The sequence below is a fragment of the Hyperolius riggenbachi genome, chromosome 4, assembly GCF_040937935.1.
Source record: "Hyperolius riggenbachi isolate aHypRig1 chromosome 4, aHypRig1.pri, whole genome shotgun sequence".
Taxonomy (NCBI): domain Eukaryota; kingdom Metazoa; phylum Chordata; class Amphibia; order Anura; family Hyperoliidae; genus Hyperolius; species Hyperolius riggenbachi.
Window position 1 is genome coordinate 199,313,876 of NC_090649.1, and position 27,391 is coordinate 199,341,266.

At 40.0% G+C, this 27,391-nt stretch overlaps 1 protein-coding gene across 6 annotated transcripts in view; it reads right to left on the bottom strand.

Annotated features, from left to right (window-relative positions):
- The window catches only part of LPP (LIM domain containing preferred translocation partner in lipoma), a 419,710-nt gene that overhangs the window by 190,956 nt on the left and 201,363 nt on the right, over positions 1-27,391 (bottom strand). For all 6 annotated transcript variants that reach the window (XM_068281218.1, XM_068281216.1, XM_068281219.1 and 3 more), the window contains one exon: positions 15,256-15,371. In XM_068281218.1, coding sequence (XP_068137319.1) covers positions 15,256-15,371 — 116 coding nt within the window. The remainder of the gene's footprint in view (positions 1-15,255; positions 15,372-27,391) is intronic.

Below are 27,391 nucleotides of genomic sequence, written 5' to 3' on the forward strand. Positions count from 1 at the left end.
AGTGCAGGAGGCCAGCAGAGACATTACAGGGAGTCCCCGACAACGCGGCGAGGCGGCGGTTTGTAGCGGCGGGCGTTCGTAAGTCGGGAACTCCCTGTATTCGGTCTATAAGACGCAGGCACTTTCCCCCCCCCACTTTTGGGGAAGAAAAAGTGCGTCTTATAGTCCGAAAAATACGGCAATGATCAGGAAATGAAATGGCTTGCAGCTGAACTAAGAGCAAGACTTGTGTTTCAGCAGTTCTGGCATTTGAAATATCAAATGATTTTCAGACAAGCGTAAGATCCTTTGTGCTTCTAAACTGAAAATTCCAGTACGCACCTTTGGCCTTTAATGCTTTAAAAAGTGATGGCAACCACACGTGTGACCATTTCTTTTATTTTTTTTTTTATATCAAAATGTTGTAACATTCATAAAATTTCTTATTTTGATGGGTTGTGCGTGTTTAATCAAAATCAAAATCAAAAATCAGTGTTATTTTTTTCTAATCGGGGTTACAAGGTACCTAGTTGAGTAAAAAACTAAATTGCTCGCATTTGGGTGGAAAGAGAAATCATAAAAAAAAAAAAAATACTAAAAAAGTATGCCAAGCACAATTCTACCTAAAACTGAAAATATTTTCAAATATTAATTTCCGCATTGGCAAACAGCTACTTCCATACGTACCGTAAAGTGAACCTGAGTTGAGCTCGATGTGGAGGTTGCCATATTTATTTCCTTATAAACAATAACAGTTGCCTAGCAGTCCTGCTTATCTATTTGGCTGCAGTAGTGTCTGAATAACACCATAAACAAGCATGCAGCTAATCTTGTCAGTTCTGACAATATTGTCAGAAACGCCTGATCTGCTGCATGCTTGTTCATGGTCTATGGCTGAAAGTATAATAGGCAGAAGATCATCAGGCTAGCCAGGTAACTGGTATTTCTTAAAAGAAAATAAATATGGCAGCCTCCATATCACTCTCACCTCGGGTTCAGTTAAAAGGACATGAAGGAAGGATTTGCATGTCAACTGTCTCGAAGTGACATGTTGTGGAAGTAACTCTTTGCACATGTGGAGCTTAATACTTGCAAACTCTGTTTTTGGAAGGCAAAATTGTATTTGCCCTTATATTTGTTTTTGATTGTTTATTACACTGAAAGCCCCACAGAGACTACATAAACCATTGCGTTACATACATTCCAACCACCACATTACTTAACACTTGGCAAAGGGTTAAATAATTTCTTCCAAAAAGTAGAATTGACTAGTATGATTGCTGGTGCACCCTTCTTGCCAGACTAGTTCTTGAGCAGAAGGAGAGGTCCGATTATGCAGTCCATTATTTTGTATGTTGGAAAGATATTTGTAGGAGCATTTTTGCCCGGAATTCTACTGTCAAGTCAAAAAAGATTGCAAAATGTTGTTTAATGCAGAATAGTTAGAGAATGCCAGCTCCATGGTTAAGCTTTCTTGCTGAGGGCAGTCAGCCGTGTTTTTCATACACTAAGCTGTGGCTGTTTAAACCTTACATCATACCCTGGATTACAAGATCCCTGGACTAAGGAGAAGGTGCTTCACATTGTTAACCACCTTAAAATCAATGCCTTAAAGAGTAACTGTCAGGCTGCAGAAGCTAATTTAAACCTCTAGTCTCCTGTGTTAAGCAGTTTAGAAGGAAGCCAAAAAGACATTACTGAAGATAAAGATCTCTCTTACCTTTGATGTATGCTTATCAGCAAAGCTTAGAGCTAAGCAGGACGCAAGCCGCATAACATACTGCAAAGCATTCTGGGGCCCTCCCCTCGGCTGCTAAGGAGAAGACGGGATCAAGTTTCAGCAGCTTCTAAAACTCAGTCCAGCCACAGCACAGATAAATCTCGGGGCAGCGTACACTGCAGGAGTCCGCTATTGTTCCTAGCCACATGGCTCATTAATATTCACTGCAAACTAGTGTTATTCAGTATGAGCTGTTCTGTGATCAGAAGCAGGCAGGACATGACGACACATTTGGCTTCACAAACATGGAACCTGCCATGAGCTGTCAGGAGCATCTATCTCTGCATATACTATATACAAATTCTGTGAAATCCAAACGTGGACAGTGAAATGCATATGTAATGTAAGTACAGCCAATCTTTAGCTACTGATATATGTGTTTATTTTCTCTGAGACCCTATACCTAACAGCTCCTCTTTAAAAATAATGCTTACAATCATGTGAAAAAAAACATCCATAGAATGCTGACATTTTCAACAATTTCATTTTCATTTCAACAATACTGACAGACAATATAAAAAATATTATACACCATTTGCATTATCTGCTGCATAATTTGTTGTGGGTAAGACGAATGAGAACTTCCAGTATCTACTTTGGTTGTGCTCCTACCATTTATGCATTGCTAACTTCTACTTCTAAACTACAGCATAAGGGTCTAGTTCAGGCCTGGGCAAACTTGGCCCTCCAGCTGTTAAGGAACTACAAGTCCCACATTGCATTGCAGGAGTCTTACAGCCACAGTCATGACTCATACAGGCAAATGCATTGTGGGACTTGCAGCTCCTTAACAGCTGGAGAGCCAAGTTTGCCCATGCCTGGTCTAGTTCCACTGGGAATCGCAGCCATTTCAGATTCGGCCGCAACTCCCGTTCTGTGTAGCTGGAGCCCAACTCGCTATAGTGATTTGGCTATGTGCCCCAGATTCACACCAAAGGCAGCATTTCCTATGTAGCTTGCACGGGGAAATGCTGGGAGAAGATCTCTTTGCAGAAATATTAAAAGAAACTGGTGACTTGAAATCTAAACCATGTAGCCATAGACTCCTTCAGAAAAAAAAAGAAAAAAAATCTCAAGAACCAATAACTTCTGTGGGGCCAAGGCTAGCACATTGACACCTCATGCCTGAAGCAAGATGGCCTTGGCTTGGCCAAGTGAGGGAAACCTGAAGAACCTTGGAGCCATGATCACCAGATGCTGTACCAACGAGTTCTTGCAACAGCGCACTGTAGCCATCTAAACTGCAGCATTAAAATACGTTCTGGAAATGCAATTGTATCAAGAACGCTCTTGACGCCACTAATAGGAAGACACAATTCCCAAACTTGACAGCGTTGGGATCGTTGGCGAGTTCTAAAGATTAGGTGATGATCATTTTGCTTGATCCAAGTAGGGTAATCACCCTGCAGGGGGTTAAACTCGCCTGGGCGATTTCATCACCCAGTGAGTTCTTTCCACCCTATACAATTTCCCTAAAGAGTGCATTGCAATTAAATTAGAAGAAGAAAAACACCAGTCAAAGAACTGTTTTCAACCAAATTCTGGTGGTAAGCATTAATGGCAAGGAGTCATTTGTGAACCAGATCTTCCAGCATTCCTTTCGAGAAGTGAAATTACTTTGTGCCTCTTCTGAGATGCAGAAATGTACAGGTAAACGTCTAAAAAGCTGTCCCTCACAGGCATGAGTTCACCAATGGTTTTGTACTGTATATGCTGTAAATGCCAGGATAATGTTTTAAGTAGAGAATTTTGTTGCCTGCTTCTTCCTTTTCCCTAGACTGCCAGAAACATTTTTCCAGCGAGCACATCTGTCACGATGACAATTTCATTTTGATGCTAGTAGCTGTAGTGTCATCACGTGCAGTATTCATTTGTTATGTATAGTTTGAATTGTCATCTTTTCATGAGTGGCTGAGCACTGCTCCTGCAGATGCTTTACAGATGTACACAAGTCTGCAATCAGTTCTCTAATCTCAGGGACGTTTGGGCAAATGACAGACAATTGCCCAGTTAGTCGCTGTCACATCTAATGAATGTAATTTTGTTTAAAGCATTCCATGCTTTACAAGACTGTCATGCAAGTTTTGTCTTGCTAATATGCATACTTTGTACATAGTGGAATATAACCAAAAGATCTCAACACTTTCACACCAAAATGAAAAAAGAAATGCATTTTCAACTGATTGTATCACTTACAATGAAGGTGTACACACATACAGATCGCTTGTAGAGAAGGCTCATTTTAAGTTTCTTTTAGCCCTTACAAAAAGTACATTACAAATGGCCACATTACAGCCCAACCTGAAACTCCTGGGGGCGTTAACACTATTCCCCCTCCAATTGTTTCAATTCTGGGGGGGGGGGGGGGTTAAAGTTGGTGCACCAGATATACAAATGCTAAATAATTATCTTAAAAAGTAATGTTGTCAGGAGCCAGGACTATACAATTCACTTTGCTCAAAATCTTTTCACCCCGTTTCCACAACAGTAAGACGTGTGGAAATGGTTATAAAGGCATAAAGTGAGCAGTCATGGCAACCCCCTGTGTATGAAATGGTTCAGTCACATTGATAATGGGCCTTTGTAAGGAGTGAAGGATGATTTTAAAGCAGCAAGGTCAGCCATATTATGCCAGGAAAAAAAAACACATATATAAGTAGATAAGTACTTGTTCTACTTACATAACAGATGTATTGCAATGTCCACATTTTGATTTCAGTGAATTTTATGTAGTAAATAAAGAGAATTCTGTTTCTGGCAGTTTCCATTTTTTTTATTCCCTCTGACTAAAGCCAATCCTGATGTCATTTCCTCCCTTACTCTTGTTTTCTCCTAGAATCTGCTCTGTCATAGCTAGCTTGCTTTGTAAACTCATGAAAGCACAGGCATTGATCGTATTTCAGCTTCACACTAAACTGCCTTCAGCCAACCAGTGAAGAGCAGGAATGTGGGAGGGGAGATGACAAGCCTCCCTCTCTCCATCGGCGATGACTAAAATAGAGCCAGGCTGACTGAGATAAGATTTATTACAGCAGAAACATATCTGATTAGATATGAGTGCTTGCAATGCAGGTAAAGGTTTAAGGCTACATAATAAACACAGAGCAGTGGGTAAATGGAATTAGATTTTTTTTTTTGTGGCTGGCAATCCCACTTTAAAGCAGAGGAAGAACTGTGTATAGAAATGTATTGCTCCTAGCACCAGTGGTGAGGCGTGCCCCAATATACAGTATTAAAAATAAAGTTGTTAATAATAGTTGTTCTTTAAAGCTGCATAACTGCAAATTCCTTGTTTTTAAAAAGGCACATTTATGTTTAAAGTGCATAGAGACTAGTTTCCATTTTCTATGCTTTTTCGCCCACTGCATAAGTTAGAAAGAGTAAAAGTCCATCATATAAACAAACAAAAAAAAAAGGATTGAGGGCTTATTCACAGTGGGATGTTGCGCAGCTGCATTATAAAGTCTTATAACGCAGCTTACTGCACTGCAATGCTAATCCTATGGAACATTCACAGTGCGATGTTAGCGTCGCATTGTAACATGTAGCATTAACGTAACGCACTGTTGCGTTACCTACTGTTACCTACCTACTGTATGAGACATTTAGGCAGCATTTATGTGCGTTACCACCTTTTTTTGCGCTTTAATGCTGCGTTGTGACTAACATTGCATTACAACGCAATGTTCCACTGTTATGTAGCCTCATTCTATTTTGTAGTCCCAAAATGTGCCCCAAAGTTACAATTACACAATTTCACAAGAGTTTAGAAAACATCTGTGTTGCGTGTTCTCATCTCCCTTGCTTTCTGATTCATTTAAGCTTACAAATAAATAATGAAAAATAAATAAAAATCAGGAAAAGCACAGCAACTAAAGTGCAGAGAAAGTTGGCCAGACAAGAGAATACTAGCATTGTGCCGGTCTTGTCTTCTCTAAAGAAGCACAGGCAGCAACAGGGGAGAAGGGGCAGAGAACTCATACAACAATTTGAAAATCCAACCTTCTGGTTATAATTAAATGGAGTTATCAGAATTGGCAGCTGACGGTGTCAAAAGGATGTGACCCAAACTGTATGCATAAATGTTATCAATATTTAGTACTGATTTTAATACTGATATGTAGCAAAAGATCAGCCTGTCATCCATGAAACTAGCATTTGTAAAAGTAGATCGCTATATGGCAGCCTTTGTGTTCCCTTCCTGGTTTCCTTCAAGAAAAGAGGTATACGTAATTGGCTACTACAGGCAGGAGAGGAAGTGACAGTTTGTAATAAAATGAACAAGGTACCGTGTGAGTTTAGGACAGTGTTCTAAAAGGATACTAGGCATTCTTAAACCAATTAGAAGGAAGAAAAAAAGTTGAGAAGTCTAAGTGGGTGATATTTGGGAAAGATTAGGACTTACATTAGGTTACCTTTGTCCAAAAGCATTAGGCAGTTCTACTTGCTGATATTTGTATCTGGTATCAACCAACAAATTTTCTTTATAGGTGAGCCAATGCTGCCATTTTTTTTATTGTGGTTTTGCCTGAGCGAACAGTGCATGCTATAATGAAATGTTATTTCATATTTGCAGTTAGTAGATACAATCTTTGCTACCTCTTCCAAGGTAGTTTTGGTTGCCTCCATGAACTTGAAATAGCTATTTGGCTGCAAGCAAAATGTTGGCAGTTATGTGTCTGTATAGGGTAGGGAGAGAGCGTATACGGAGATTTAGAAGTGCTATATCTGGAGAAGTCTATGCTGAAGTTTGTGACCTTGAATAACAAGGAGGAAACTTTGTGCCAAAAGGACTTGACAAATGGAAAAGCCCACCATATGTGAAATAGAGTATCGTTCTTCCTATATAGATGCCAGCACTCGTCAGAATTGTCAGTTAAGAATTTACTGGATTTATCTGGTCTAAAGTACCAATGCAGCACAATTTTTTGAGCTAGCTCCCAGTTTGTCACACAGTTAGTGGCATTGGTGGCCCAGAACATTGCTTTCTCCCATTACCAGGGTTAATATTTAATATTTTCTCCCATTGCTGAATTGTATTGTTCTCTTTCATGGAGTGGCAATGCAGAAACTTGATGGGGAAGTGCAGCATAGGTTTATAAATAGACAACCGTATTAAGGACATAATGGGAGGACGTGTGAGCATAGATTTGAATTCTAATTAGCACAATTTGCTGATTGACAGCAGGGGGATCCAGTCCTAAAGGAGCAGAGGGGTGGTGACCTAGATGATGTCATATCACACCCCACTCCTCCCCCTGCACATTACTATAAAAGAGACGTCAGTCAGCTTCAACGGTTGGCTGCTGACTAAGCTGTTATTTGATGTGTTGAATGTTTTAGATATATAGATGTGCACTTTAGCACTAGGCACTCTGGCATTTGAGGGGGTGAAACATGTATGGTGTTGTGTAGGGGGGCCAAGTTTACATGGCAGTGTGAGTTGAGGTTAATTACTTAGACAAATTCTCTAATCTACTGCACTTTCTAGTCACAGTATTATTAGTATCAGCACCATCCTCATTTTTATCCAATATTTATTAACCACTTCACCACTGAGGTTTTTTTTTTTTACCCCTTATGGACCAGAGCGATTTTCCCCTTTCAGCGCTCCTCTATTAATTCACCAATTACTTAATCACTACTTATCACAACAAAATGATCTATATCTTGTTTTTTTCGACCACCAATTAGGTTTTCTTTGGGTGGTACATTTTGCTAAGAATTAATTTAATCTAAATGCATTTTAATGGGAATAAGAATAAAAAAAAAAATGGGGAAAAAATTATTATTTCTCAGTTTTCCGCCATTATAGTTTAAAAATAATACATGCTACCATAATTAAAACTCACATTTTATTTGCCCATTTAAATTATGTCCCTATCACAATGTATAGTGCCAATACTGTATCTGGAAACAAAGGTGAATTTTTTCAGTTTTGCGCCCATCACTATTTACAAGCCCATATTTTCAAAAATAACAGTAATTAACCCTCTTGACATACATATTAAAAAAAGTTAACTATTTATGTATTGTAACTATATTTGTATTTTTTTCAATTATCTTTATTTTTTAATGCAAAAGTTTTCTTTGGGTATTTATAGGAGTGTGTGGGAGTAAGGAGTTAATTTTAAATTATGTGTAGGTCTTTTTTTCTTGAAATAAATGTATGTAGGTGTAATTTTACTATTTGGCCACAAGATGTCCTCACACATTTTCTTCCTGCCGCATACTAATAGTATACAAACAGGAAGTAATGTGCGCAAATGTAACTTTGTTTATTATAATGACGCAGGCATCTCATTGATGACAGTGATAATTGACACAGGGAACTGTGTTCCCATTCATTGATCTTACCTCTAACAATCATCAGAGAGAATATGGGCAGGAGCAAGTGGCGGCAATAGATGAATATATACGCCCCTGAGACGTTAACAGTCTTCCTGCGGAGCATAGATATGCTGCCGCAAATGCGGCTAGTGGTTAAAAGATTAAGTTTTAACTTTGCTCTCCTCCATGTAAGATTAAACTTATGTACTAATATCTTTTTGATACCCAAGTCAAGCTACAACGTTAGGTCTATATCTGGGATGATTTCTTGAAGCCAATGTAAAGGAGTATGAAAAATCGAGGTGGTTTTACCCTCTGATTGGGAGGAGTGATATGATTTCCATGCATGTGTAGTGGCATTAAAGATTTATCAGTAGGAATGTGAAGGGCAGACCCCTAGGAGTTTTTTTGTGTTTTTGTTGGCGTAAAAGTTTTCCATTTATCCTATTTTCTCTCTTCAGGATTTGTGAGCCAAAACTAAGATTGTTCAAGGGCAGTAGCTACCCAGTAGTGACTCCTGTTTAATACTTTCTTCTTAAAGGGAAGGTCCAAGCAAAATAAAAAAATGAGTTTCACTTACCTGGGGCTTCTACCAGCCCCATGCAGCCATCCTGTGCCCTCGTAGTCACTCACTGCTGCTCCAGTCCCCTGCTGGCAGCTTGCCGACCTCGGAGGTCGGCGGGCCGCATTGCGTACATTTTTACGCAATTAACACATACATTTTTACGCATTGCTGGTTCAATGCGTAAAAATGTACGCATTAAACCAGTAACGCGTAAAAATGTATGTGTTAATGTTCCTGCACTAGCGGGAATGCGTAAAAATGTACGCAATGCGGCCCGCCGACCTCCGAGGTCAGCAAGCTGCCAGCGGGGGACTGGAGCAGCAGTGAGTGACTACGAGGGCACAGGATGGTTGCATGGGGCTGGTAGAAGCCCCAGGTAAATGAAACTCATTTTTTTATTTTGCTTGAACCTTCCCTTTAAGCGGAGACTTTTACAAGATGGGGAGAGATTAAGGGAGGGATTCAGCTAAACTGATGGTAATATTTGTTAATTAACCTTTCAGGACCAGGTGATTTTGGAAGTTTGAGATATTTTATAGCTGCTTGTCATAACTGGATGATTTAGTTTAGATAATTGATCATGTGATGCAGAAGGTATCGTTATTTTGTGTAAAAAATCATTGATGGATTCAGAATTTGGTTGTGTTGTAATGGGGAAATATATACAAATGAGGAAGTTATACAAAGATCCATAATCTTCAGCAAATCTGTTGTCTAGAGCTTTTGGCTTATACATACGATTTTCTTTTGAATTATTTGCCTGGCTAACAGTGCATCATCTTTATTGCCTTGAATGTGGAATTTGGAATGAGCTTTAACCATTGAGCTTTAAATGCCATTGTTAGTAGGGATTGGAGTTCATGTCTGCAATGATTCAAATTCTGAAGAGTTGAGAGAGATGGAGAACTTTTATGGAACTGCTCTAAGTAGGAAATTTGTGTAAGCAAATTGTGCATTTGTTTCAGTTTTTCTTTCTTTAGTTTAGATGATATGAAAACTGTTCTAAGAAGGCAAACTTCTGTTTTTCATATCATCTTAGTAAGAAGACTTTTTGGTCTCCAAGTTCCTTACATACTCCTAGCAGTTCTGGTTCACCATTAGATTCCTGGGCTATCTATAACTCTGGATGTTTAAAGTTCTTCCCCATAGAGATATATTAATCCATGCCATGCACTAATTAGGATCAACCAATCCAAAACAGTTTGTATGCATGTTGGATTAGTTTGGCTCTGTAATATTAACAAGCTGACACACCATTTCATTCCAGTGGTTCTGGAGGTTTGTTTAGTGATGAGGGAAAACAAAGATGATTTGCATATTCAGCAGAGCACTGTGGGACACACCAGATCTCCCTCTAACCTGAATAGCAAATACATTCTGTGTTTAGAACGCAGACTTCAGTATTTCATATCATATTAGTAAGGAGGCTTTTTGGTCTCTCAACTCCTTACACACTCCTAGGCATTCTGGTTCACCATGAGCTTGCTGGGCAATCTGTAACTCAGAGTATAGGGCAATGGATGTGCTTCTAATTAAATCCTTATGGATATTCAATAGGGTTAGGGAAGACATGCCTGGTGTATTTTGTTGAAAGTATCCCCTAAGGTTTTTATATAGATGTAGGGCAGAGGAGGGCTTGTTCAGTAATATTGGGGAAAGCCTCCATGGGAGGTAGGTAGGACACCTTACAACAGTCATTAATTGCTTAAGTTATATTGCCTATGGAGGCGGTCTAGAATTTTTGTAGTAGCAGTCTGAGAAGATTAGATCGATGTGGGAGTAGGATGCATGTACATTAGAGAAATATGAGTAATCTCTTTTCCCTGCATGTAGACCTCTCCAGACACCTACACTATTTGTATAGATTTAGATGGAGCGCTCTTAGGGTTCATTGTACATGATTTAGGAATGCCTATGGCATTAAAATTTCCTAACAGTAGCAGGTTCTCTGTTTGCATTTTCTTAGTCAATTGAATTACTTTCGTAAAAACGCCATTTGGTTCTCATTTGGAGAATGTAAGTTAACCAAAGTAAGTATTTTATGTTTAATTTCTGTTACTAAAATAATGAAACAACTTTGTGGGTCAATGTACTATTTTAGTAGAGAAAAGGTTACTGTATTGGATATGGCTATCAACCCCCCAATCCCCCCCCCCCTTTCTTTTTTTCTTTTTTTTTTTTTTTTACAGGGGATGAAGCTTTACATATATGGGGGAACCTAGGATGAGTGCATTTAGGAGATTACACTGCGTTAAAGTGCATTTCATGTGCACATAATAGGTCTGCCTTAGCAGTTATAACTTATTTTTAAAAGAGAGAATTAGATACAACCATGTAGAGGTTCAGAGACAAATAAAGAGAATGGACTATATGGAACCCAGAATTGCAGTAACATGTGGACAGGCGTTATGCAACAGAGCAGGTTACTCTCCCTTTCTGGAAAGACATGCAAAAAGTGTTGAATCAGGATGATACCATTTATTGACAGCCAATAAATTGTTAGCCAATAAATGGTATCATCCTAAATCAAAACCTCTTGCTTTTACTGAGGGCTAACATGGTACCCTATTGCTACTACTATTCTGGAGAGAGAAGATGATCTAGAGCTTCGGTTGGGGCTCTTTTTATTTGAATTAACAGTTTCCCACTCCGCTACGTAGTGGGCAGGAGAGGATCTGCGCGGATTAGTTGCCCAGTTGCGCAAACATCAGTTGCCCTACGTTTCAGACGTTTCATTACATCGTCCAGCTGTTTAGCAGAAAGTTTTTCCCTTCCTGTTCATCAGAAGTTTAGTGAAAAGACCCCACTAGAATTGTATTCCTGCAGCTCTCAGTTGTTTGGACCCTTCTTCAAAGTTTTTCCTTAGCCCTGCTGTGACTGCAGATATGTCTGCAAATAATTGAATCTGACTAATTTTCAGGGAGAGCTGGGGCTTTTCTCATTTGAGCCATCCGTTTTTCTTTAATGTGAAAGAAATTAATTTGTGCCAAGACATTGTCAGTAGTTGATCTGGGTTTGGGTATCCTGCGGATCCTGTCTATTAGGAAATCAGATTCTGGCTTCAGTGGCAGCAGGGTTTTGAATAGATGCAAGGCATAAGATTTGAGTTTAGCATTTCCCCACCATTTCAGATTTCCTTTTAAATTTACTGATGATGTGCCTTGAGCAATCTTCCTAAACCACTAGTTTTTTTTCTTTAAGCCACCTGACTTCACCCTCAAGGTCATTATGTGCATCAACTAGCTTGTTATGAGCAACTGCATATTTATCCATTTTCTCTTCGATGTGATCCATAGGATCACCTATATCTATTGTTTTCTAAAGGTCTGAAGTGACTTTGGAGAAATCTCTCTGTAATGCGTTTTTAGTGACATAAGCTTGTCCTTTAAGATGGTGTCCGTAACTGTGTTTGAGGTGGGGAAGAGATCTGGTGAGTCAAAGTCTAGCTCTGTTGTGCCCTTTGTGCTCATGATGGTTGCGGTTATTTACCCGGTAAATTTGTGGGGGAGGACGACGTCAAGTGAGAGGCTGCTCACTTACATATGTCTACAGAATCAGTGTCCTTTGATATTCCAGTGGCTGTTGACAACAATTGGGTGGTTGGGGCTTTTCAAGGAGTTTTCCCCTCTTGCTGCAGGAGTGCGCCTCTGTCCCAGTCCCTAGCGCCATCTTTACCTTGCTGGGCGTTGCGAGTGTCCAGGCTAAAGAACTCTGTCACTTTGCGTTGAGAACAGCAGCTGCCTTTTTCCGCTCATCTTCCCTGTTTGATAGAAGCATTCCGCTTTTCGGGTAAGTTGCAAGGGGCTGTGTGGGGGTCTCCTTTGGTCTGTGTGTGCCTTTTTTTGAGCCTGGTGTTGGGAGCTGAGGACTCGCGTGGCCATTCCATTAAGTGGCTAAGCCAAGCCCCACCACAATTGATTATTTAAAGTCCCTGGGACTATAAAATTGTTATGTTAACTCACAACTGTATTAAAGGTGAATAAAACATTTTCCTTTACAAATGTAAGGTTCCTCACTATGTGGGGAGAAAGTGAAGAAAAAAGAAATAGGAATAAAACTACTGTATTTCTAACCAAAATCTGAAAGCCAGCCTTGCAAGTATCACTTCATACTGCTCCTCCGTAAGTTCAGTGTGTTCTGCAGCTATCCATGGTGTGTATGCGCCTTGCATAAAACAGGTTTACATGAGCAACCACTGACTAGACATGCTCACAATCCTGCTGTTACTGAAAGCTTTATAATATAAGCAATAGACAGCTGAATTAAATGTTCATCCTCTATAGCCATTCACAAATCATGCCAGTCATGCTTCAAGCTCCCAATTTAGGGGTACATTAATACATGGCATTTGAAATACATGAGAATACCACACACCCTCGCTCTAAAAACATGGCACTTAAAGGGAACCTGAAGTCAAAAGGATAAGGGGGCTGCCATATTTATTTTATTTTAAATACCAGTTGCCTGACAGTCCTGCTGATTTCTTTGGTTGCAGTAGTGTCTGAATCACACACCTGAAACAAGCATGTTGCTAATCGGGTCAGACTTGGGCCAGCACACCTGATCTGCATATGCTTGTTCAGGGTCTATAGCTAAAAGTATTAAGCCCAATCTACACGATACGATTCTTTGTACAATTCGATTACGATTCTATTTACGATTTGATTAAATCCATATGTCCGATTGGGATTCGATTCATTCGATTTGCCATTGCAAAACAATGGCAAATCGAATTGCATCGAATCGAAATCCGATCGGACATGTCGGATTTAATCGAATCGTAAATAGAATCGTAATCGATTTGTACAAAGCATCGTATCGTGTAGATTGGGCTTTAGAGGCAGAGGATTAGCAGGATAGCAAAGCAATTTGCATTGTCTACAACAAAATGAATGTGCTCCTCTCACTTTGGTGGTGTGCTTTAAAGCAGACCAAGAGCTGATGTATGAAGGTATATTTTATATTTGTTCATAAAATATCTGCCATTATTTATACTAAATTTTGTCTCTATGGTCCCCTGTTCAAGGTCCAGAAAGCACCTCGTTTACATAGACTTGTGTTCCTGCTGTGGACAGTGCCATATTACAGTGTTTCTACAAGCCTATCCAAAAATATCCATTCCCTCCAGTCAAGCAAAAATTCTCTGGTTTAGAGATCTGTAAAGTTAAAGGATACTAAAATGATACTTTTATCCCATCTTGACTAAGTTTTACACAAACATATAAAGCTTGAGAAAGCTCCATGGTTCTATGAAACACAGTAAGTCTTAATGGATTATATGTGTGCAAAGCAATAGCAAATAAATTGAAAAAGTAATTTCTATTTTGTTATCTAAGCCAAGGCTTTCCAACCCAGTCCTCAAGTACTACCAACTATATGTGTTTTGCAGGAACAAACAAACAAAAAAGGGTCACAGGTGGGGAAATCAGTGTTCCAGCAGTGTCGATGACTACCTCTTGAACCCTTATCCAAATTGCGGTTATGCCTGGTACACTCCATGCAATTTCCCATCAGATAAATGGGTAAAATCAGTTGTTTGACAGGTCTGATCCGATTTCCGAGTGGTTTTCTGATCAATTTTCTGTTTTCTTCTATACAAAATCCAATTGAAAAGCAATCGGAAATTAGTCACAAATCAATTCAACCAGCCAATCTGATGGGAAATTGCATGGTGTGTATCAGACACTAAAGTTAGAGATGGTTCACACAAGAACTTTCATTAGTAGTTGAAGGGGCTATCCTTACTACACCTACCCACATAACCTTGGCAAGAGTGATTATTTGCTATGCCATTTATTCTTGCTAATTCAATTTTAGCCAACATAAAATTATGTCACTCTTTGGTTAGGATAGAGATGAGCTCATTTGTCATATAAGATATTGCACAGACATGTAGACTAAAAGCGGATCCGAGATGAAAAACTAAATATAGCAAGTAACTGGTCTATATATCTTTTCTAAAGTTTAGATAGTTTACACAGCAAATCTAGCTGCAAACAGCTCCAATAGTTTATGATTATTTATTCCTGTGATACAATGAGGGCAGCCATGTTCGGTTTGTCACAGGCTGAGGCCTGGAGATGCTATCAGCTTGCCTGTGTGTAATGTGACAAATTCAGTCCCCTCTCCTCCTCCCCTCTGCCTCTGAAATCTCTGGCTAGTAACCACCTCCTCCTGCCCAGACTGAGCTCCCATAAGCCCTTGCTACAGTGCCAAAGCACTCTGAAAGACCTGTGGGCGAGGCTTGTTTAGTTTATATGGAATTAGCGTATTAAAACAAAACAAAAAAGTATTTGGCTGGAGGAATGCCCCATAAACTATATAAAAGGAACACAATTATGCAATGAGTAAAAGTTTATCTCGAATGTACTTTAATGATTCTCACCTATCTAACCTAGAATTTATGCAATATGTCACTGACCTAAACCGTTGAGGCCATTGACTTTTTTTGCTCATCTTTTCTATTTTTGCACTATGAACCCTACAGATATTGCACATGTAGCCAATTCCTCCCGGATGGCGCATCAATACATGCCATTGCCAAAAGGTTTGCTCTGTCTCCCAACACAGTAAAGTTTTAAAATCGGTTTCAAATATTTACCTGAACATTGAACATTGCCTCGTCAGGGACAGGTGGAAGTGGAAAGTTCCCAACAGGAGATGGATGGGAAAGATGGCCTGTGTCTTCTGGTGGAGGAGGTGGTGGTGGAGGAAAATCTGTAAAAAATAGAGTATTTATTCATTATTCTTTTCTGCTACAAATGCACAATGCACAGACAGACAGTGAGTGAGTTAACAAGCTTACAATTTAAAAACCCAGTAGGTCGCACCTAAGATGTACAGCACCTAAGATGTACAGCAGATAATGCTGCAATATAAATAATAAACTGCCAGGATATTTTTACAGATCTAGTATTCTGGTTTATGCGAAGAGTATAAAAAAATGAAATATCAGGATAATTCTTATTACAGATGTGTTAGTGATAAGTAGCAGTATTACATAAGATTAGGATAGTTCAGCTATACATGCATATTACTGCATTAGGGTAGCTTAATGAATTGGACCCTATAGTATGGTGAACCACTGAAAGGAAAGCTTCAAAGTCAAGCTTAGCCAAAACAGCTAATTTAGTCTGATGGATGCAGGAAATGTAAATTGCTTATATCTGTTGGGGCCTCTCTGCACATCTGTCAAAACCAATATGAGCAGATCTCTTTAGTAGATTTTTAACTGGTTATATTACAGAGAGAGACAGTGTGTCCCAGATCTTAGCCAAGCAGAAACATAGCCACAAAGTATGACAGAGAAATCGCTCAACTGCAGTAACAGACCTCTAAAGGTGGCCACACACCATACAATTTTTAAAATATCTGTTCAATTTAAGAATTGCAATCAATTGATTGACTGATTGTAACATTTCAAAAATATGACCAATGTACCACACACCTATGTTCAATCTTTTCCCAATTATGATAAAAATGATTGGTAACGCTGAGAAAATTGCTAGGGTGTGTATATTAATAAACAATCCAACGCACACCATACAATCTATTGAAAGATTGAAGAGAAATATCTGGCATTCCGGATCGATTTGAATAGAAAAAAAAACAGGAAATCCGATCGGATTTTTCAGTCGAATGAAAAAAAGCTTTCGATTATTTTGAGAGATATGATCGTTTTTATCGAATTACTGTAAAATTGGATAATTTTATTGTATGGTGGGTGGCCACCTTAAGAAATTGAGTGTGATGAGGCGATTCAACCAATCAATCAAACTCCAGCAAAAAGTTAGTTGACTTTAAGTAACTGAAAATCATATTTCAAGATTTTAATTATCAGCCAGTGAGTGGATTTGTTTACACCTATATGCATTCTAACCACCTGTTATCTGCCTGTCAATTAGAAATCCTGCCAAGCAGCACACAACTTCCCATTAACATTTTATTAAAAAGGTATTTGACTGTTCACAACAAGCCCCACAAAGTTTTACTCCTTTTACACCAAAAACACCCACCCCTCTTGCTGACCACCCCACAGGTAGCTTGGTCTCTGGTCAGGTGTGTTTTAAACTTCATACACATGTTAGATAGTTTTTGGTCAGGCCACCTCTGACAAGAATCTAGAGGGGTCGATGCATCACTGAGAGATCTGGAGCACCGGAACATCGGCCGAGCGAAGGCAAATCCATTGTTCTCCTTAGCACTACAGCTCTGTCATTCACAAAACCATTGTCCCTCTAACCCCCCTCCAAAGCAATGTAAGGCATTGCTAGCCTACTAGCAGGCGTGGCCTGAGTATAGAACTCCGGCCTGGACTGTCTACTGAGGGCTGGAGTCCCTCTTCCTGTGGGCGATAGTACCCATATGTGTAACCCTTGCTGATAATGGATTACAAGCTAAACAAAAACCCACTTTTATAGCAGAGAAGCACTTCTGAGTGCAGGGATATATAGACAGGGCCAATAGTTCATTCAGCTGTAACCATAAAAACAAGAATGTTTAGCTTTTAAACACAAAATACAACTGTGGGATTTTAAGAAAGCCCTACTTAAGATTAGGACTATAGATACAATTCATTATCTTGTCAGTTTATTATCAGTTTAGGTTTGATTTTAAGAATGGTCAAAGGATGAGTCTTTATTGAAAATAAAGTGTTTGGAAGGTAATGATTCCCTAAGTTGGAAGTAGATTCCACAGGCACCGTCTGCTGCATCTTTTGACTACAATCCACTAGTCTTATTCCAGTGATGCAGTAGTGAGAAGGAGATGGAGGATGCCTTTGATTAAACTGCTAACCACCTTCTCCTCACCTGCACTTCAGTTGCCTACCAGATGGCTGGTCTCAGCTTACTACCTCAGAGAGAAGCCTGAAGTTTTGAAAACTTATTCAACTACCAATTTTTTTCAGTAATTGCAAAAATAATCCGCTTACAATCCTGTCTAGCTCCATGACCTGGAGTTCTACTGAAGTCTTTAACATGACAAACAAAAAAAGACAGTTTGGACTTTTTTTCTTTTAAACATGAATGAAGGAAAAGGCAGTGTGCTTAATACATCATGAATTAAAATAAATCCAAATACCTCCTCTGTATTACTTTTTTCCTTTCCGCTGACAAAAACAAAAACTGGTTATTTTGGAATGTTTCACAGAATTCAAATAGCCCATATTTCCAAAGTTGACTAATGGAATAACCTGCATACCATTTTTGTAACATTTGTGATTGCCAGTTTAAAAACTAAAGTCCTACCAAAAAAAAAGAAAGTGTTTGAAAGTTACAGGCCAAGTTCCCAATAAGGCTAAATAATAATAGACAAGTAGTCAGCAGCCAGCACAGTAACGATTTGTAAATTTCCACGAAGTGCCACTGCAGCAACCAAATATCATCACGTCAGCCCACATGAAAGCAACCAACTGAAAAAATGGAACACCGCAAACAACTGCCTTCCTTTATTCCAACTGGCATGATTAGCCAATGTTAATACATTTATGTGCTAAACACAATTTACAGCCAGACCAAGAAAGTAAATGGAAAACAGGATACTACCACGTTTATACCAATTACCTCAAATAAACAGAGAAATCTGCCAAAATAAAACAAACAGAAGGTCATCTGAAGTTTTAAGGCTTAAAATATATATTTATCCAATTAGGTCAAATAAACTAAGGCGTAACAATATAAAAACAGTTAAATATTTGTGGGAGCTCCCATTACTATTACAGCAGGGATTAAAGACACACAATTGTGCTTTACCACTGGCAAAGAGAACCATTCAATATTACCAGTAAGAGGAGATAGTCAGTGAGATGCAAATAATTCCAGATTGCATGCAAATTAAATGCAAATTGTATGCCGCAACGCACCATTCAAATGCAATTCTTGACCGTTCTGAACGGCCCATTGACAAGCTGTACCCATTTTGCATTACATTTGTACGCCAGGCATTAGTATAAGCACATCACTGACCATACGGATTAATGAGACCATATAGGACAGTATCATCTGTAAAAGCACAGGTTAATTTCTAAAGACACATATGCAAGAGCAGCCATATTTTAAGCAATTGATAAACATGCAGATCCATGGGATGCAATAAAAGGGAAACAACTTGGGCTGCTAGCATAATACTGCCCCTGATTAGCTCTCTTGTAAGGTCACATTTGGAATATGGAATTTAGTTCTGGGCACCACATTAGAAGAATAGAACCTGGAAACAGAAAGCTGGGCGGGACGCACTGAGGTGGGCACAATATTTTATGGGAGAGTGGGTTCAGTTTCCCAGCTGGCCCAGTATAGCACCGCCACTGCATGCAAGGAGGAATTATGTGCATTTCATTAACCATCTCTAGTCTTCACTCACTCACAATAACTAGGAAAATTATCTAAAATTTGTTCTAGCATAATACCAAAATATAGTCAAGATTTACTTAAAGAGAACCCGAGGTGGGTTTGAAGAATATTATCTGCATACAGAGGCTGGATCTGCCTATACAGCCCAGCCTCTGTTGCTATCCCAAACCCCCCTAAGGTCCCCCTGCACTCTGCAATCCCTCATAAATCACAGCCATGCTGCTGACAAACAGCTTGTTAGAGCTGGCTGTGTTTATCTCTATAGTGTCAGTCTGCTGCTCTCCCCGCCTCCTGCAGAACTCCAGTCCCCGCCTGCATCCCTTCCCTCCCTGCTGATTAGAGGGAAGGGACGGGGGGCAGGGACCGGAGATATGCAGGAGGCGGGGGAGCAGCTGAGACTGACACTACAGATGTAAACACAGCCTCACAGCACAGCTGTGATTTATGAGGGATTGCAGAGTGCAGGGGGACCATAGTGGGGTTTGGGATAGCAGCAGAGGATGGGCTGTATAGGCAGATCCAGCCTCTGTATGCAGATAACATTCTTTAAACTCACCTCGGGTTCTCTTTAAGGGGTTACATTGTTCTGTGCACTACTATGTAAGCAACATAAATGCCCTCAAGCCTGAAGAGAACACGAAGTGATAAGAATATGGAAGCTGCCCCCTTCATTCTGCTATAAACAATACCCAGTTGCTTGGCTGTCATGCTGAGCTTTTGGCTTTAGTAGTTTGAGTCACACACCTGCAACAAGCATGCATCCAGTGAAGTCTGACCACAGTCAAAGCATCTGATCTGCCTGCTCGCTCAGGGCCAGTGACAAAGTATTGCAGGCAGAATAAGTCTCATTCATCTCACTTCAGTTTTCCTTTGTTAAAGTGAAACCATCACAAATTAGACTTTGAAAGCATTCTTCACTTCACAGGATGCTTTGAAAGTACAACCTGATCATTAATGTAAACGTAGTGCATAAATGAGTTTGTCCTCTTTCAGAGACATCCTCCATAGGGGCAGCACTGTGCTGATCAGAAATGTAGCATAAAGCCATATCCTCCAAGAACCCCTTAACAGGCTCCAGGGTGGGTATGTATATGTTCTGTCTGTAGCAACTGCATTCACCTCTACCGAGTTCCTAAAAATGCAGTCCTGTATGATAAAACAATCAGCAATACACTGCCACCGATGCAGTCCTATTAAACAGAACAGAAAAGGTACACTTCCACAAATGTAAGTGGTAGAAGCATAAGACTATTTTCATGTTGAGGATGCCCAACAAACATCCTGCTTTATATGTGCTATTACTGCTGTTATTACTTCTACTATCTCTACCACTTTGGGCTTCCTCTATTAGTCCTGATATCTCCTAATTGTTTCAAACAGACAAGACAATTCAGGGATATCAGGATGGAGAGGAAGCTCTCAGTGGTTAGGCTCACAGCAATGCTCCTTGGTACAATTAATAAGCTGACATCACATTCCAGCGGTTCTGGAGTTGTGTTTAACTTACAGGGACAACAAAGGATGATTTGCATATTCAGCAGTGAAGCGTCATAGGAGACATCAAATGCTCATTCCAATCTGAACATTCGCAAATACCTTCTGTTTTAAGAAGGCAAACCCAATGTACATGCCCAGGAGTTCTGGTTCACTAGGAGCTTTCTGGGTAATCTGTAACTTTGGTGTCACCAGGAAAGGAAGTCTAAAAAAAACCAACAAAAAAACTAAAACCTTTCCTCACAGAGGAAACAAACAAACAAAAAAAAAAAAAAAACTGCTGACATTCTAAACCTTGCCTGTTGTAATACTAGAGATCCACTTTAAAGTGAACCTCCGGACTAAAAATCGACTCAGCAGCACTGAAAAAGCTTGGTGTTTCTTTAACAGTTTCACAGCATCAGAAGTTTGTTTCTCTTATACAAGCCTCATTTTTAGCTGCACAGAAGAAAACTGCCCGGGCAGTTTTCCCCTTATGCTGTGCAAAGCATGATGGGATTTCTGATGTTGTTGTTCTCGTTCTGCTGTTTTGGTGCAATTTTTTTTTTTTTACATATTGAATTTGACATTTGAAGCCTAGCGTGTGCAGCTGGGAGGGGTAATCAGGACACAGGACAGTTGGAACTGTGTCTCCTGCTCCTTGTCACCTCCTTTCAACCAAAAAGATGGCTGCCCCCATGACAAAGATGGCAGCCCCCATGAATCACAAACATTTGCCTGTTCTTTTAAAACAGGGTGGGTAAAAGATTATATTATCTATCTATTCTGATTAACATAACTAATGTAACTTAATAACAGTATATTTGTTTAGGCTGAAGTTCCCCTTTAAGCCAATCAGAACACTACAACATTTTCATTTTCACAGGAACAAATTTAATTTACTTTATTGGGAATGTCAAAGACATAAAAGGCTTTATATCAAGTAAAAATAATGCAGATCGCCCCATGCCAGCTGAAATATTGCATTTATGGATTTAGACTGTGAGAAAAGGTCACCAACTGTTTAAGTCTTAAACAGTTTTAATCATCCCCAAATTCTCTGAGCAGGATGGAAAAAGGAAGCTCAGAACAAACAGCAGCAGGAACTCTAATTAAAAAGGACCAATTCAACTAATTTTATTTGTGATTAATTATTCAGGATTCGCTGTTTGACACACAAGGAATAGCAATTAGTAATTTCGGAGATGTGAGACTAGTTGGAGGCGTAATCAGTTAAAATGAATGAGCACTAATAAGGTGAGATGATGCATTATATCTCTCTGCTACTTGAAAGCACAAAGACTTCACACCCACAGACCAATTCCTCGGTACAGGATGTCATCCCCTCCATGGTGAGCGAGTTCTTCACCAGAAAGCAATAACTGCAGGACAACCGCCCCTAAACAAACTATCAAGCAGTAAATTCACACTGTGACACACGCAGTCCACAATGACTAAGAAAAACAAGAATGCCTCTGCCAAGCCATTCCGTTCTGCAGCTTTATTACAGTGGTTAAAGTGAAACTTTGCATATACAGCTCTTTATTTTAGAACAGAATGTTCATTTGGGTCTCTGTCACTTTCCATTTTTCTTAAACAACTGTTCTGGCAAGATGATGATACACGCAAGTAATGCCTAAAGAATAGCTCTATTTCGAACCATTGGTGACCGTGATTTTACAATGCGTGACTATGGTAGTATGTATTCCATTGTCAAGTATTAATGCTCTAATCTATCACATAATTTGATCATGGGTAATTTTGATAAAAAAAAAACACATTTTCCAATGTGAGTTGTGTTGTATGTCATAGAAAAGCTAGAAAAACATGTTACTGTAAGGCAGGGCTATCCAATGCATACGTATTAAAACGACACCCAGTCAGTTGGGCACAGGGTGAGCTGAATAATGGGCGGCATTAAATACGATGCCCCCTTCAAGCTGTCGCAACTCGAAAGGTGATGTCATTCAGGGTCCAGCTATTGCCAGCACCTGAATCACAATGTACAAAAACAAGCCGCGCCTCGTGTAGATGTAATAGGTGTATGGCAGAGGCTAGGTCAGGCGCTTTGTGGCTGTGAGTGTGCGCCTAAATGATCGGTGTCCAGCCCTTCAGAGCCATACCCATACCAGTCTTTAGGCTGTGCTGAGAAATACTGTAGGTTTTACTTGGTGAGCCACGCCTTTTCTGATTCAGTCCCATCAATTAATTTGAGCAGAATCCTTGAGGGCTGGAGTTGGAAAGAACTGCTGCAGGTAAACAGACCTCTTTCTTCTTTTAAAGTGTAACGCCAGACAGGTTTTCAATAGTTTGTTTTTTGTTTTTTTACGCCTGGTTCTTATATATTGGTAAATGGGTTATATTTGTATAGCGCCACGGAATATGTTGGCGCTTTATAAATCAATAATAATAGTAATAATAATCTACAAATATTTTCTGTATGTCCCCATTTGTGAAATTCCATTCAACTGTAATCTTACTTATGGAAATTAGGACAATTTCCCCCCAAGAAACATATTTTTTTTACACAAGTTCCTTACATGTGCACAGTGAAAATGCAGCTTACCTGCAGCAGAGCGCTGTGTCTGGATAATATATGGATGACAAGTGGGTGGGTGGAGTCAGTGGTGGCTTTCAGGACAACGCAGTGACATCTCCACAACAGAGCTTAATTTCTTTACCAGCTTTCGCCACTGCGATTGGCTGCTATTACTATCTACCACCTGGCATGGCCAGCTTTATAAGCAGAGTCCAATGTATCTGAACACAGCCAACAGACTAGGCGTATTTTTTTTTATTTCACCTCATTGCACAATCATTTGGATTGTTGCAGGCAGCATTATGCCTCAGTCAATTCCAATAATGGGAAACAAAAAACAGGAACGTTGAAGGGACAGAAACCGCAAACAAAAACATAACTGAAAAGGCTCCATTTTATTCTTGGCTAAAAAAAAAAAAAAGAGAAAAAAATTGGAAAAAAACAAAACTTGCCAAATCAAGTACAACTTCACCTCCATGGTAAAAATCGAAGCCCGTCTCTCCAGGACAGAGAAATGCATTGGAAAAATGTAAGCAAGCATTCCTGAAGTACCTAATCTTTTTTGCTTTGTCTTTTTCAGCAGAGAGGCCAGGCGCACTGATACTTGAGTGGCTGAACACAGTCTGAACAGGCATTTGGGATTCTGGCACACCTATTGCTGTAAACATTCTCCTACCTGCAGGGACAAACCACTCACTGCAGAAGAAACCTTACGGAAAGTATAGCTTTTATGTCTGTAAATACAATCACTACTCATTAGCTACATGCAAAATTCTGGTTCAAACCAGGTGAAGTGGAAGACAAATTGCCCCAAAGTTGGAATTCAAGCACTTCGCTAATACAAAGAAATGTAATGTAAATCGTAGCAGTAGATAAGGGTGCGTTTTACAATAGAATGAAAAATCAGTTAATAAAGTATGTTGGATTATCGATCAGATCACAAAGAATATATATTTGCAAAAGTATTGGTATGTCTTACATACAAACTTTAATAAGTTGGTTCACCCTTTCCAGCTACAACGTGGTGATCTCTTCTGGAAAGGATTTTCAAAGGGTCTAGGATTTTATTTATATGAATTTTTGACCATTCTTCCAGAGGAGCATTTGTGAGGTCAGGCACTAATGTTGGATGAGGAAGCCTGGCTTGCAATCTTCAGTTTAATTTATTAGGTTAAATTGGGGCTCTGTGCAGCCCCTTCAGTTTCCTCCACATCACAGTGAGTCATTCAGGTCTTTATAGATCTTGCTTTGAGCATGTTCTGTAAAACAGAAAAGGGCCATACTCAAACCACACCCACAAAATGTCTTGGTTTCCTGAAGAATTCAGAGTTGCTTTCCTGCATTCCTAGGTTCTTGATTCTATACACCTTTGGCCATGGAAGTGATGGGAACACTTCAAGGATTTGGAGGGGGTGTTCCAAATACCTTTGGCAATATAGTGCATACACCACACACATTCAAGGTCATGTAGGTTAATTTCATCAACCATCAAGGGTTGGACAGGATCTAAAGTTAAATGTGGTGAACATACTGGTCCTAAGGGGACCACCATATAGATTAGGCTCTCTAAACTTTCCAGTCCTTCAGCTGTAAGGACATGTGAATAACAGGATGTAAGTACTAAGCGTGTTAGCATTTCATAATGTTATACAATGTTATTGCTAGGAATTCATGGAAAAAAAAAACTAACTGGCAAGCAGCAAGGAGATGAGGAGAAAAATTCCAAGCCTAAAGCTCAACTCGGGTACAACAAAATGTAACACTAAAGTAGAGTGACCTTACGTCCCGGATTGCCCGGGACGCGTCCTGGATTCGGGGTCCGCTGTCCCAGGCAGCATGAGGTCCCAGGAAACGTCCCGCTTTCGGCAGCGGGACTCTGGCCACTCTATACTCATGAACTGGCAGCGGCGTCTATAGACGCCATGCCAGTTCATTGCCCGCAGCCCCGCTCCAGCCTAACTGTCTTCCGGTGCTCCGACACCGGCAGGCGAGCAGGGCTACGGCAAGATGGCTGCCGGAGCCCTGTACTGGAGACTATTTGTGTCTCCAGTACAGGGCTTCGGGCGCCATCTTGCCGTAGCCCTGTCAGCGCGGGAGAGAAGATCAGCAGCAAGATGGTCCCGGGAGCAGCGCGCCAGAGGCCAGAGACTTCTGCCAGGTGAGTAAATGCTTTCTTTTCCAGGTGAAAATGTTTGCCCGCATTGTGTCTTTTTTTCCAGGTGAAATGTTTGCCCGCATTGTGTTTCTTTTCTGGTGAAATGTTTGCCCGCATTGCGTTTCTTTTCTGGTGAAATGTTTGCCCGCATTGCGTTTCTTTTCTGGTGAAATGTTTGCCCGCATTGCGTTTCTTTTCTGGTGAAATGTTTGCTCGCATTGCGTTTCTCTTCTGGTGAAATCTTTGCCCGCATTGCGTTAATTTTGTACTGACATGTTGGCCACATTGCGTTTCTCTTCTGGTGAAATCTTTGCCCGCATTGCGTTAATTTTCTGGTGAAATCTTTGCCCGCATTGCGTTTATTTTGTACTGACATGTTTGCTCGCATTGCGTTTATTTTGTACTGACATGTTGGCCGCATTGTGTTTATTTTGTACTGACATGTTGGCCGCATTGCGTTTATTTTGTACTGACATGTTTGCCCGCATTGCGTTTATTTTGTACTGACATGTTGCCCGCATTGCATTTATTTTGTACTGACATGTTGCCCATTGCGTTTATTTTCTGGTGTCCGGGGTAACTGTTACTGCATTTATTATTTAATGGTCATAGACGGCTATGTTTGCTGCTTTGTAGTTACGGTATACTATCAGCATCACACAGTTTCTGCACACCCATGATGCAAAGTCTCGTTTGTCCACATCATGGCGTAAACACTGCTTTCTTATGCCTCACTGTTACATCTTTATGATAGCTCCGCCCATACAATGTCATGGCCACGCCCATTTTTTGCTTCGGCGCCGCGCGCTCCTCAGTCCTCCCCACTTTGAGCGCCGCCCCCCTCCCCTACCCGGCCCAGGTTGGACCCACAAAAATCTGGTCACTCTAACTAAAGGTATTTGAACAAGATGTGCTATGCAATACACGGACAGTGTAGACAGTTACCTGACTCAAATCATGGTAACTGAATCAACTAGGGGGAATGCGTTACTGGATTTGATCATTTCAGATAGACCAGATAATGTATCAAATGTGCAGGTTCAAGAACATTTGGGAAATAGTGATCACAACATGATAATGTTTGATCTGCTGACTGATAGGCCACATGGGGCAGCAGGACAACTAAAACTATGCATTTTAGAAAAGCAAAGTTCAATCAACTCAGGCAGGCACTAAGTTTGGTGAACTGGGATAATGTACTACAAGGGGAAGACACTGAAGGGAAATGGCAAGCTTTTAAACTTATTGTCACTCAATATTGTAGTATGTATATCCCATATGGAAACAAAATATCTAGGAATAAAAAAGGCCTCTATGGATGAATAGAAAGGTTAGAGATAAAATTAAGTTGAAAAAGAATGCCTATAAGGTCCTAAAATAGGAGGGGACTGAGGCTGCATTAAGCAATTATAAAGAGTGCAATAAAAGTTGTAAAAAAGAAATTAGGCTGGCAAAGATTGAAGCTGAAAATCAAATGCTAGGTATATCAAATCTAACCCAAAGAAGTTTTACAAGTACATCTTTGCTTCTGTCTTCACAAGGGAAACCTCAATGTTGCAAATTACAGATGTAGAAGAGTCTCAATCTTTCAATTGTAAGAATACCTAATGCAGGAAGAAGTGAGGGCAAGACTAAATAAATTAAAAAAAAAAAAAAACCACAAGGCACCTGGCCCAGATGACATGCATTCTCGGGTCCTAAGAGAATTAAGTTCAGTTATCTATAAACCCCTCTATCTTATCTTTTGTGACTCTCAACTGGCAGAGTTCCAGGAGATTGGCGTACAGCCCACATTTTCCCATTATTTAAGAAAGGCAAAAAATCAGATCCGGGAAATTATAGACCTGGAAGCTTAACATCAGTTGTATGCAAACTATTTGAGGGGTTACTAAGAGATACTAAACAAGACTTAGAAGTAGAAAATCTTATTTCTCAGCATTAACATGGGTTTACTAAAGACAGGTCCTGTTTGACTAACATGCTAAGCATTTATGAGGTAGTGAACGCTAATGTGGATATTGGGAATGCTGTAGATGTGATATACTTGGACTATGAAAAGCCCTTCGACAGTTGAGGATGCAAGGACTGGGGAAGAGTCTGTGTGCATGGATAGGGAACTGGCTAATGGACAAAAAAAGAGTTGTGGTCAAAGGATCATATTCAAAATGGGTGACTTAAGCAGTGGGGTCCCGCAGGGGTCAGTTCTGGGTCCAGTGTTCTT